The sequence below is a fragment of the Felis catus genome, chromosome A2 (genome assembly GCF_018350175.1).
Source record: "Felis catus isolate Fca126 chromosome A2, F.catus_Fca126_mat1.0, whole genome shotgun sequence".
NCBI lineage: Eukaryota > Metazoa > Chordata > Mammalia > Carnivora > Felidae > Felis > Felis catus.
The window spans coordinates 7,729,955-7,743,034 of NC_058369.1; the positions used below are offsets into that span (position 1 = coordinate 7,729,955).

The 13,080-nt window shown below is 54.8% G+C and overlaps 1 protein-coding gene and 1 long non-coding RNA gene across 3 annotated transcripts; one reads left to right on the top strand and one right to left on the bottom strand.

Annotated features, from left to right (window-relative positions):
• The first annotated feature begins 1,974 nt into the window (after positions 1-1,974).
• On the top strand, positions 1,975-9,107 carry MRPL4 (mitochondrial ribosomal protein L4). The gene is made up of 9 exons (XM_003981849.6): positions 1,975-2,318; positions 2,404-2,470; positions 2,558-2,708; positions 4,605-4,656; positions 5,639-5,756; positions 6,639-6,745; positions 6,843-6,952; positions 7,031-7,107; positions 8,232-9,107. Exons 1-9 carry the CDS (start codon positions 2,244-2,246, stop codon positions 8,375-8,377), a joined length of 903 nt encoding a protein of 300 aa, XP_003981898.2. The 5' UTR covers positions 1,975-2,243; the 3' UTR covers positions 8,378-9,107.
• LOC102900011 lies at positions 8,640-13,075 on the bottom strand. 2 transcript variants are annotated; one of them, XR_002148945.3, is made up of 4 exons: positions 12,920-13,075; positions 12,393-12,503; positions 9,939-10,600; positions 8,640-8,992 (listed from the first exon to the last, which is right to left on the bottom strand). It is a non-coding gene; the product is annotated as an uncharacterized LOC102900011 (long non-coding RNA). The 2 variants fall into 2 exon arrangements; XR_439657.5 differs by lacking the exon at positions 9,939-10,600.
• Between the last annotated feature and the right edge of the window lie 5 nt (positions 13,076-13,080).

Sequence of the window (13,080 nt, forward strand, 5' to 3'; positions counted from 1 at the left end):
AAATTTCTGTCCTGGGGGTTTATATTCTAATGGAGGAGACAGAGAAAAAAGCATAAAAACCCAGGAAATTACAGAGGATGTTAGAAGATAAATACCGGTGGGGAAAAAATAAGACAGGATAAGGGCCAGGAGTGGGGGTTACAGTTTTGAATAGGGTGTTCAGGACAGGCTTCTTGGAGGAGGTGACGTGTGAGCAAAGAATTGAAGGAGGTGAGAGACAGAGCCATGTGGAGCCCTGGGAAAAGTATGTTCCAGGATGAAGGAACAGTGTGAAGGCCCCGCAGTGGGTTCAACTTGAAGGAGTTGCCACCAGGAAGGTCCAGCCGGCCGCCTCTGAGCCCTGCCACTCTCTCCCCACTCCTGGCCTTTGGAATCCTGTTTTTTTCAGTCTGGAACACCCTTTCTCCTCTGGATGAACTCCTGATGGACCCTCAAACCTTAGCTCTCAGGTTACAGCTTTAGGGAATTCACCTCTGAGATCCCTGCCCCCAGGGGTGAAGAGTTCTTCCTTTGGGCTTCCACAGACCCTGTAGATCTTCCTTCCCCTGTTTCGATTCTTCAGTCTTCTGCACTGCACTGTATCTTAATGTCTGCTGGATTTACCTACACAGTACACAGTAGGTGCCTAATAAATCATTAAGCAACTAAGTGCTGTTCCATCGTTTGCTACATGAAATCCAAACTTCCTGGCAGAGGACAGACTTGTAAGTCTGCCTTTGAAATCATAAACTGGTTCTGGGAGGAGACACATAGCTGTAGTAGCGGCTTTTGGGAGAGAACAGGGAGGGGCAGAGGTCAGAGATTGGAGGAGACATTTCATTCTAGTTATACTCTTGTAATTGTTCACATTTTCTTTACCCGGTGTGTGAGTCACCTACACAAACATAAAATGAATGAATAAAATTCTACAACATGAAGGATTTAAAGACCTTTTTCAATTACAAGGTGGGTGGAGCTTTAAATTCACATCCACAATTATTCTAGCAGGGATAAAGTACACAATGAAATACATTGTAAATTTTTGTTGCTATTACACAAAAATATCTATGATACATATCAGATGCAAAAAAAAAAAAAACCGCCCACATCTTTAGCACAGCATTCAAGTCTTCCGGGGTCCCCCTCATCCCTGCCTTGGCTCTTGCCTTGTTTTGATGACAAAACTTACCTTCAATAACAATAATAATAACAACAATAATAATACCCCTTTAAGTGTTCACTTTGTGCAAGGCATGGAGGGCTTGGCCTTCAACACTTCATTGAAGTCTCACGACCTCTCCATTTTCCAGATGAGGAAACTGAGGTTGGCTCCCAGACCACGTTCTAGGCCACTGAGCTCCCCTCCTGGTCCAGGGCACCCTGGCAGCCGGGTGTTCAGACTTGGCGAGGCAGCGAAGCGAGGGGTTCGTGACGCCCTCTGGAGGTCGCGCGGGGTAAGTGGCCAAGAACCTAAAAATGAACATTTGCGTTTCGGTTGTAAGGATGCGCAACGAGGGAGGGAATCCAGGATCTGCGGACTCCCCACTTCGCTCTGTTTTCGGAGAGCGGTCTGACAGTGGAACGCACCCTGGCCTAGGAGGCGGAGAAGACAGACCTAATCTTTGGCTTGAGGGGGAACATACCCCTGCTCTGGGGGATCTGAGAGGAGAGGAACGGTCCCACAGGCTCAGTCCTAAGAGCTTTCTGTGGGAGATAAGGCCCTGCACTTAAACACACAAAAGCACGTTATCGGAAACCCCAAAACCACCTCAGAAATTCTAGGAAGATACAGGGGCGCAGAGGGGCATGGAGGGCGTGACCGACACCAAAAGGGTAACGGTTATTGGTCATGTTCTCTTAAAGCCCGCCCCAGAACCGCCCAACCATAGGCGGGGCCACTTTGCCAGGCTTAAAATTCATTGGCTGAACGAGGAGGGTGCCTTTCGGCGCGGAGGTCTCATTGGCTGGATTCCTGCTCTTAAGGGGCGGGACCCCAAAGAAGAGCTGGGCGTGTGCAGGGGGCGCGGCTATTTGCTGCAAGTCGCGTTTACAGGGGTCGCAGAGGGTCCTTTAGGCCAGGCGTGAAAGTTGGGGCTTGGGGATTAGCCTTGGGGCGGAGATGGAGGCACGCCGGGCCAGGCCCCGCCGTCTTCGCTCTTGCATACTCAGCTTTCCAGCGCCGAGCCGAGCGAGGTGGGCGGTGTCGCGGGAGTGATGTCATCACCGGGCGTCGCGCACACCCAGAGGAGCCGTGACCTCTCCGCATGGGGAGCTGCGGGACAATGCTGCAGCTAGTGCGGGCCGGGGCGCGGGCCTGGCTTCGGCCCACCGGCTGCCGGGTGAGGCCCGAGACTGGGGACGGGATGGGAGGACAAAGGTTGGAGGTTCCGGGCGTCGTCGTTCACTGTCGTGCACGGTTTACAGGGCCTGAACGCGCTGGCGGAAGAGGCAGTGCACCCGGTGGCGAAGCCAGAGGCAGTAGTTAGCGCGGGTGAGGTTGTCAGGGTCGCCCTTAGGAGGGGCGGCGACCGGGAGCCCTGACGCTCGGTCCTGACCCTTGACCTCCCAATCGCTTCAGGTCCCCAGGCGCCTGTGCTGCGCAGGTGCGAGCTCCCGGTCCCCGCCACCCGGCGTCCGGTGCAGGCCTGGGTGGAGTCCCTGCGGGGCTACCAGCAGGAGCGTGTGGGTCTGGCCGAACTGCACCCCGACGTTTTCTCCACGGCGCCCAGGTGAGTGAGAGTGAAATGGTGAACTGAGTGCCAGAGGGACGAGACGCGGGGCTTTAGGAATCAGGATGATCTGGGCTGGAGCCTCGGTTCTTCCACCTGCCAAAGGGGGATATGATGATTTTCCCAGCTACAGATTTGTGTGAGGTTGAGATCTAAGAGGTAACATCTCCGAGGAGTTAAGTGACTGAGTTCATATCCTGCCTTCCCCTCTTATGTTTCAGTGTCCCCATTCTGTGAAACCTCAAGAGTTTGCTGTGATGATGAAGTGACTTAATTCTGGCACAGCAGAAGTTCTATAGATACATTGATTATCGTTGCTGTTAATTGGGTTTTGTAAAAATGATCAGGACGATGGTTAAGCCCTTTCTATGTGCCTGGAATAGCCTATTTGCAGTTTGGTTAAGCAGACCATCATAGCAACCCTGGGTTCAGTTATTCCTGCTTTGTAGATAAGAAAACTGAGAACACAGACAGATTAAGAAATTTGCTTGGCGTCACACAGCTTGTAAGATTTAGAGCCAGGATCTCAACCGTGTGTGGACCGACTCCTTGGGCTGGGTTATGGCTTGCTAAAGCATATGATACCTCTGAAGTGCATCATATCTGCCACATAATAAGTGCTGTTTATTTATTACTATTACTGGTATTGGTATGGTTTGCCCCCTACTTTTCCAGAGTCTCAAAGTCTCAGTCTAGTAGAGGGTGACAAAATTAAATTTAAAACAACATGGGGCACTTGGGTGGCTCAGTTGGTGAAGCATCCAACTCTTGATCTCCGCTCAGGTCATGAGCCCACGGTTCGTGAGTTTGAGCCCTGAGTTGGGCTCTGCGCTGAGAGGGCAGAGCCTGCTTGGGATACTCACTCACTCTCCCCCTCTCCCTCTCTCCCCGCCCCCCCCCCCGCCCCCGTGCGCTCTCTCAAAATAAATAAAGAAATTAAAAACAACATATCTTGCTTATTCTATAAATACTTAGGAAGCATCTGCCAGATTCCATTCTAGGTGTTGGGAATCCAGCAGTGAATGAGCGCCAAGGTTGCCGATGTTGTTTACAGTCTAGAGCAGGGGTCAGCAAACTTCTCCCGTGAAGGGCCAGATAGGAAAATATTTTGGGCTTTGCAGGCTATAACGTCCCCATGGCAACTACTCATCTCTGTGGTGGAGCCACAGACAGTTTGCAAGCAAAAGCGGAGTTGTGTTCCAGTAAAACATATTGACCGGAACGGGCAGCAGGCCAGATTTGGCCTCCTAGCCATAGTTTGCCAACCCCTGGCAGACTACCCTGGCAGTCGTGTCCGATGTAGGCACGTAACGCCAATCACACGTATAACTTAAATTTTGCTAGTAGCCACGTTTTAAAAAAAAAAAAAAAGGAAGAAACAAGGATTTATTTTCTTTAACCTGCTGCGTCTACAATATTGTCATTGCAACACGTGGCACTGGCCACACTTCAGGCGTTCGATGACCACGCCTGTGACCAGTGTCTACTGAATGGGGTCACAGGGCTAGAGAGGCAAAGCAGCCCATAAAGAGGGTGGCAATGAGTAAGCTGGAAGCCTAGGAAGAGAGTAAGGTACTGGGAGAAGCAGGAAGAGGTGGCCCTCTTCCTAGCAAGGAGGCTCCTCTCGGAGATGTTGTTTGGGGCCGAGAAGGGACCAGCCAGGGGAAGAGCATTTCAGGCAGAGGGAACAGTGAGCGCAAAGGCATGGAGGCTGGACTCCATCTCACAGAATGGAGACGGAGCGGGCCTGGAGGTGGTGCGAGATGGGGCAGAGGGGGCGGGGGGCGGATCACACAGGGCCCTGGCACTGAAGGGAGGAGCCCCTGTTTGCATCTCGTGAGGTGGCGAGGACTTCAGTTGGAGGGGGGCCTTTCACATCCTGTTCGTTCTCCACAGGATGGATATCTTGCACCAGGTTGCCATCTGGCAGAAGAACTTCAAGAGAATTGTGAGTGCCCGGGGTGGGGGGAGTGGGGGGGTGAGGCTGGGGGAGGGAGGCCGAGGGAAGCTCCTGGACTGCTAGGCTCAGGCCTTCTCTTCTCTCCTGAACCATTCGCCGATGGGTTACTTGCCAGGTAAGTAAACACCCATTGTGCATTAGAGGAGACACTGAACACCCATTGTGCATTAGATGAGACACTGTGCTGGTGGACAAGACAGGCACGATCTCTATCCTCGCGAAACTCGTAGTCTAGTCGGAGAGGTGAACTTGAGTCGAGTAGTCATGCCTGTAAATGCGTGATTAGGGAAGACGTCCCAGAGGAAGAGACATTTAACCTCGGGTGCGTAGCAGGTGCTAACTAGGTAAAGGGGGGCAGTGGCGCTAACGGGAGCGGCACATGCAAAAGTCCTGCGGCAGGGACAGAAGGGAGCCTCGTGTGGTCACAGAGGTCAGCAGGAGCGATGGTGAATAGTTTGGAGTTTTTGCCAAGTGCATTGGAGAAGCCGTTATCAATCAGGATCCCTTTGTTTGCCTTCTGCTTATCTCAGAAATCTAGGGAGTCCTCCTCCCTGGTCCACCCTGGTCCTAGAAATGAGGTCTTCAGCCTGGCATTGGAAATCCCTCACCCCATACCTCTCCCCGATTTTCTCGAGCCTCTGCACACACCTTTCCCTATGCCACACCTTCCTTTCAGTTGCCACCACATTGAAATCATTCAAAAACTACTGAGCGCCTGCTGTGTGCCAGGCAGCAGAGAGGCTGCTGACATTCTGGAGTGGATGAGGGAACTCTTGATTTCTTTATCCTTCCCTCCCTCCCGAAGTGCTGTGTGCTTGTCCCGGCCCCCTAATCTCTGTGCCTCCTGCCGGACTCCCCAGCGGCAGCCCCAGTCTGCCCGGCTCGCTGCTGTATTCCCAGGCCTGGTGCCTTTAAGCCGCGACAGTGTCTGCCTCGGGAACCTGACCCTCTCCTCCCTTCGTGCCCGCAGAGCTACGCCAAGACCAAGACTAGGGCCGAGGTGAAGGGTGGGGGCCGGAAGCCCTGGCCACAGAAGGGCAGTGGGCGTTCTAGGCATGGCAGCATCCGCTCCCCGATCTGGCGAGGAGGTGAGCGGGGCAGGGAGGGGAGGGGCCCTGGGTGATTCTGCACACACATCTGGGGTGATGCCTCGTCAGTCCCATTCCTTCTACCTGGGCAGGGGCAGCAGGACTCAGGCCCACGGACCTCACTGCCCATGTGCAGATCAGAGACCTGAGAGTCCACCTTCCCAGCCCTCCCCAGCTCTGGCCTTAGCGTCTCTCATCAGACTATGGCCACAGCCCCTCTTGGCCCTAACTCCCGTCTCATTTCTCGTGGCCCACACTTCACACAGCACCCGGGGTGCTCTTCCTAAACCTCCCAGTCCCTGTAGCCTTTGTGGGAAGTCTGAGCTCCCTACCTTGGCATTCCAGGCACAGGTGCCTGCAGACCCCCCCTTGTCCCTCCACATCCTCTCTGACCAGACACAGCTGATTCCGTGTCCTCTCTCACCTCCCGTGGCCAATGCCTCTCAACCTTATGATGTGTTTGGGCTGTGCCTCCCCCAGGAAGCCCTCCCTGACCTCCTTTGGGCCCCCAGCCCCCAGCAACTCCTCGTGCCGCTCCGAAAAGAGAGCCCCGATTCCCTCTGCTGTTGAGCCTGTGTCTGAATATGAATGACATGAGGGCAGGGCTCCTGTCCATCTTGTTCCCTGCCGCACTCCCAGAGCCCGGAAGAGGATCCTCACTCAGGGTTTGACAGCTGAGGAAATCGAGGCCCAGTGAGGCACAGTCACCTGTCCCCGGTGATCCTCAATCCAACATCCCCTCCCCATCTCTACCCGAGGCCCTCTCCTCTTTGCCGGTTCCGTTTGCCTGCGGGCAGCCTCCCTACACCAGCCACCGTGACCGATTTCTGCCCCCAAGCCCAGCGGGGGTCCTCACCTGTTCGCACATCTCTGTCTCTGCAGGAGGCATTGCCCACGGCCCCCGGGGCCCCACGAGCTACTACTACATGCTGCCCATGAAAGTGCGGGTGCAGGGCCTCAAGGTGGCTCTGACTGTCAAGCTGGCCCAGGTACAGGCCCGATCCCGCCAGGGGCCGCGGGGGTCCTAGGGTGTGGGCTGTGGGGGCTGAGCCGTGGGGGGCTCAGACTGTCCTTTCTTCCTAACAGGATTACCTGCACATCGTGGACTCCCTGGAGCTGCCCACCTCGGACCCCCAGTACCTGACGGAGCTGGCCCGCTACCGCCACTGGGGGGACTCCGTGCTCCTGGTGGACCTGTGAGGGTGTGGGGAGAGTGGGGGTGGGGGTGCTGGGTGCTGTCTTCTGCCGCGCTCACCTTCTGGCCTCCGTTTCAGAGCACACGAGGACATGCCTCAGAACGCCGTGGCCGCCACCTCCGGGCTCAAGACCTTCAACCTGATCCCGGCCGTCGGTGAGCAGAGGGCCCTGGTTCTTCCCCCTAGGCCCCCAAGGGCCAGTTCAAGTTCGATACCTGCCACTCACTCAGCAGCTGAGTGGCCTTGGGCAGTGGCCACCCTCCCCCAGCCAGCCCTCAGCTTGCCCAAACGGAGTGTCGGGAAAATGGCACCCTTAAGGAAAGGCTCTGAGGTTGTATCTGTCCCGGCTCGGGCCTCGGTGCTCCGCACAGAGTAAGCGTGAGGGCTGCCGGCTCTGCTCATCTGGCTCCTTAGTCAGGCTGCGAGGTGGGATCCATCCCACCCGTCACTACCTTGACTCGGCCCCAAGAGCTCTCTCTTGGTGTCCTGATTGAGGTCTGGCTGCCTCCCTGACAGCTGCTTCCGGGGTCGGGGGTGGGGGTCTCATAGGCACCTTGGCACGAGAACTCCTTCCTTCCCGTGGCTCAGGCCACAGAGCATGCCGTCACCCTCTGCTCCCGTCCCTGCTACCTCCCCCTGTCAGCTCTGAGTTTAAACATATCCAGAATTCGACCACTTCTTTCCACCCAGCACCCCCATCTCCCTCCTGGACCGGCGGGGTCACCTCTGCCCTGGTCCCGGGTTCCTGCTCCGTTCCGCAGTCTGTTCTCCCCTGCGGCCACCAGAGGGCGCCCGTGCGACCTGAGTCCAGCTCCTCCCGCCTCTGCCCCCAGCCCTCTACGGGTCCCACCTCCCTCTGGGTCAAAGCCCAAGTTCTTCCCGAGGCCCACAGGATCCCGCACGACTTGCCCCATCCTCTCCCTGCCCTGGCCATCCCCCCACCCCCCCTCCACCTCCCGACTAACCGCAGGTGCACAGGCCTCCCGCAGTACATTGTTTACACATCTGCTGTGGTTATGGTCAGTGCCTCCCAGCGTGAGGTGGGAATCACCGCCCCAGCGCAGGGCAGGGCCAGGCACGCAGGAGGCTCTCGATGACAAGTTGGGCTGAGGACAGTCCCTTGCCCGGGGTCTTGCCATCAGGGAGCAGCTAGACTGCAAGATTCGTGACCCCACGCCAGACCGTGGTGCCTCTATAGTAGGGGAATACGGGAGGGAAAGGGACCCCGGGTGCGGTAGGGCAGCCCAGCCTCGACTGCACCTCTCCCCCCGTCCCCCAGGCCTGAACGTGCACAGCATACTCAAACACCAGACCCTGGTCCTGACCCTGCAGACGGTCGCCTTCCTGGAGGAGAAGCTGCTCTGGCATGACTCCCGCTACACGCCGCTCTACCCCTTCCGCCTGCCCTACCGGGACTTCCCCTGAGCCGTGACCCTGTGCACCTCAGGGCCCGTCGGCCGCCCTCTCCCTGGACCGCTCCACGCGGGCGCCTGCTCTGAGCCGGGCCAAGCCACCGGCGGGCCTGGGAGCCTTGTGCCCACCCCGTGAGGGCAGAGCCGCACCGCCCCAACCCCCCCCCCCCATCCCAGTAGGAAGCTGAAGGCCACACAGAGTGGCTGAGCGGTGTCACTACCAGGAAGAGGGGACTTGGCAGACAGCCCGACTGAACTTTGGCCCCCATTTTCTCTTTCATTTTTAAGATCAATTTTATTTTTTAATCAAAGGAGAGAAATAGAACAGCACATTGTCATTTTGTAAATAACTCCACGTGGCAAGTCAAGCTCTTTCCGGAGTGCTAGGCGCTGCTGGGTACCTCTCCTGGGGACAACCTCAGGGCTGTCGATAGCAGCGACACAGTCAACTTTCCCAGGGCGACTCAGGCTCGAGGAACCAGGGGCACTGCTGTCATTAGGAGCCCGCTCCTGGTGCGTCCCCATTCCCAAGCACTGGCACCAAGAATTCACGTCCCTGATGGGGTTTGTGGTGCCGTTGGTCATGGTCCTTCATGCCAAGCAGTGGGTTTGAGTCTAAAAACCGGATCTAAAAATGGGAAGTGGAGACCTGAGCTGTCGTCATAATGATTTCCCCTAAGCAGAGTCTGAATCCATGTGGTCTATAAATGAGTGAATAAACACGTTTTTTTAAAAACACCAAACCAGTATCCTAATGCTTTTTTCTCTTCTATTTAAAAAAAAATTTTTTTTAAGTTTTATTTCCTTATTTTGAGAGAAAGCACGAGCAGGGAGGGGCAGAGAGAGAGAATCTGAAGCAGGCTCCACACTCCGCGTACAGCCCAGTGCGGGTCTCGAACCCACAAACCACGAGATCATGACCTGAGCAGTAACCAGGAGTCAAACACTTAGCCAACTGAGCCATCCAGGCACCCCCTCCCTTTTTTAATATTTACTTATTGTCATGAGAGAGTGCGCAAGTGGGTAAGGGGCAGAGAAAGAGAGACAGAATCTGAAGCAGCCTCCGGGCTCCAAGCTGTCAACACAGAGCCCATCGCAGGGCTCGAGCCCACGAATGGTGAGATCATGGCCTGAGTTGGACAGTTAACAGACTGAGCCACCCAGGCGCCCCCCCCCCCCCCCCGCCAAACCGGTATCCTAACTCTTGAGTCTGCTGTTTGCTCCCCCAGTTAATCTTTAAAAACAGTCCTAACACAGGCTGCAATGTGGTCAATCTCTTTAAAGTTCTCCAGAACTGCCACCTGTGGATGTAGGCCCGGCCAGGCCAGGTGGCCGCGGTGACCACCCATGGGCTGGGCTGCCCCTGGCCAAAAACATCTCTGGAATGCCTCTCTAGGGAGTGCCTTCAGAGCTCATAACACATTCTTTGAAAATCCTCTGCGGATACAAACTTTGATCCCTTAAAGCACCAGATTTGACGAAGTAAAAAAGCCACTTGGAGCCAGTAGTCAAGAAGGGGTGCAGAGGGTGGGTGGGAAAACACTGCTTGGGCCAAAGCCAAACTGTTAACCTACCTCTCCCTGCGCGTCTGGCCGGCCACGCGGGGACACGAGGCTTCGGGTAAGACCCAGCTGTTCTGACGGTGCCCAGACTACTGTAGATCTTTCTAGCTATAAGTAAGGCCGTGGAGTTATCTACCTTCCAGCGGTCAGACAACAGCAAGGCCAACCTCTGCCCACATAGACTGTGAAAAGAAGGGTCAGAACCTGTCCCGCCGCACCGGAGACCCCAGCCAGACCAAGGATGGAAAAAGGCATTAGGAGAACGACCTGACTGGGGCGCCTGGGCTCTGTGCTGACAGCTCAGAGCCTGGAGCCTGTTTCGGATTCTGTGTCTCCCTCTCGCTCTCTCTGCCCCTTCCCTGCTCGTGCTCTGTCTCTGTCTCTCTCTCGAAACTAAACATTAAAAAAAGGAAAAAAAAAAAACAACACAGAAAATCCGATGACTAAAACGCGCTTTCCAATAATCAGGAGGCAGTATGAATATGTACACATTAGTTTTCCAGCACTGTCTTAACCAAGTACCACAGCCTGGGGGAGGCGAAACAACAGAAATGTACTGTCTCATGGTTCCAGAAGGTAGGAATCGAAGATCAAGGTGCCGGCAGGGTTGATTCCTTCTGAGGCTGTGAGGGAGAGTCTGTCCCAACCTCTTCCTTCCCCTGGCTTCTGGACATCTGCTGGCAAACCTTGACGTTACATGGCTGGTAGTCATTCCAAGGTCTGCCCTCATCTTCGAATAGCAATGTCTCTGTGTATGTGTCCAGGTTTCTCCTTTTTAGTTTATTTATTTTGTTTATGTATTTATATGGGGGGGGGGGACAGAGAGAGAGGGAGAGAGAATCCCAAGCAGGCTTTGCACTGTCAGCGTGGACCCCGACGTGGGGCTCGAATTCATGAACCGTGAGATCACGACTTGAGCCAAAGCCAAGAGTCAGACACTTAACTGAGACACTCAGGTGCTCCTGGGCACCATCCCCCCCCCCCATTTTTTTAATGTTTACTTAATGTGCACGAGCAGGGGAGGGTGGATCCGAAGCTCAGTGCTGACATCAGAGAGCCCAGTGTGGGGCTCGAACCCATGAACTGTGAGTTCACAACCTGAGCCGAAGTCGGACGCTTAACCGACTGAGCCACCCAGGTGCCTTAGATTCCCCCCTTTTATAAGGACGCCAGTCATGTTGAGTTCGTTCCACCACCCCCCCACCCCAACCTCATCCTAATCATTCCCAGATACTGAGGATTAGTGCTTTTTTTTTCTTTTTCCTTGCAGGAAGGAGAGACAGTTGAACCCATGATTGCCTGTGTTTGAAATTCTCTATAACAAGCCTTTCTGAAAAGAGAGAGACGGGGGCGCCTGGGTGACTCAGTCATTTGAACCTCCAACTCTTGATTTTGGCTCAGGTCACGATCCCAGCGTCGTGGGATTGAGCCCCACATAGGGCTCTGTGCTGACAGCACAGAGCCTGCTTAGGATTCTTTCTCTCCCTTTCTCTCTCTGCCCCTCCCCTGCTCTCTCTCTCTCTCTCAAAAATAAATAAAACTAATAAACATTAAAAGAGAGAGAGAGAGATGGAGGCGCCTGGGGGGCTCACTTGGTTAAGCGTCCGACTTCAGCTCAGGTCATGATCTCACGGTCCGTGAGTTCGAGCCCCGTGTCGGGCTCTGTGCTGACAGCTCAGAGCCTGGAGCCTGTTTCAGATTCTGTGTCTCCCTCTCTCTCTGCCCCTCCCCTGTTCATGCTCTGTCTTTCTCTGTCTCAAAAATAAATAAACGTTAAAAAAAAATAAAAAATAAATAAACATAAAAAAGAAAGAAAGAAAGAGAGAGAGAGAGAAAGAAAGAGAGAGAGAAAGAAGGAAACTGAAAGCAAAATCGAGCCACTGGGGCTGGGATCAGACTCCCCGGAAACACAGGGCGAAAGGCAGGCAGCTTTGATGGTGGATTTAGGGTGTCTACTTATTGGGGGTCGGCACGGAGGCCCACTGGGTGGGGATGAGGGAAGGGCCACAACCAGACCAAAGATGTCCCCACTCCAGTGAAAGGGTGTCTAGGAAAGAAAGCCTCAGAGCACCTCCTCCCAAACACATACCCACCAATCCACCAGGAGTGGATTAAAGTTAACGTACTGCTGGGTCATCCAAAGAGGGCGAAGCCACCAGCTGCCACGTCCCCACCCAGGCAGGAGGGATCCAAAGGCTAGTGAGAAGGGGCGAGGCAGACAGAAGAGTTGACAGCAGAGAGACCAGACCCTTTCTCCCCCCCACCGAGGCCTCCAGCCTGGAGAAGGCTCCCATCCAACGTTGAGCCAAGTCCAGAGATGTGACTATGCCACCGACCTGAGCCTGAGTCCCGGGCAGAATTCTCAGCCAGGGGGTGGGGCAAGGTTCCACCACAGAATAAAGGGGCGAAAGAGGAAGCGAAGTTGTGTTTTGACGGAGATGTCAACAACATGAATTTCTGCCTTACCAGCTAGGGCTGCGAGGACGAAATGTGATGTATCGACCAGATCGGTGGCAACACAGAGGAAATGTGTATTTCTGCCTGGGAAGTTGGAGGCGAGATTCTCAGAGCTGAGTCCTAATGAAACAGACACAGCGACTGCTACTACCCGTTCCGGCTCTGTGCTCATCAGGCGCTGCATCCACACTGTGTTAGCGGAACCCCATGGCCGCCCTTTGAGGTTTGGGTTACCATCCCATTCTACAGCTGAGGCCATCAAGGCGCAACCAGGGGAAGGGGCTTGCTCAAGGTCACAGCTTATGACAGGGGCTGTCAGCATCCTGACCACAACCCTTGACACCTGCTGTCCCACGCACTCCCCCCACCGTCAGTGCCGCAGGACCATGGTGGGTTTGTCTGCTGGGCAGGTCAGAAGGACTGGGGACCCACAATGATACATCACTTCCTCCTACCCCATTAGGATGGCAATAATAACAGTAATCACAAAACAGAAAATGGGGGCAAAATACAGGAATCCCTAAAATGTCACTTACTGGATGCCAGTGGAGCTTTAAAAAGCCTTCTGTGCCTGGGTGGCTCAGTCAGTTGAGTGTCCCACTTTGGCTCAGGTCACGATCTCGTGATTTGTGGGTTCAGGCCCCCTGTCGGACTCTGTGCTGCCAGCTCAGAGCCTGGAGCCTGCTTCAGATTCTGT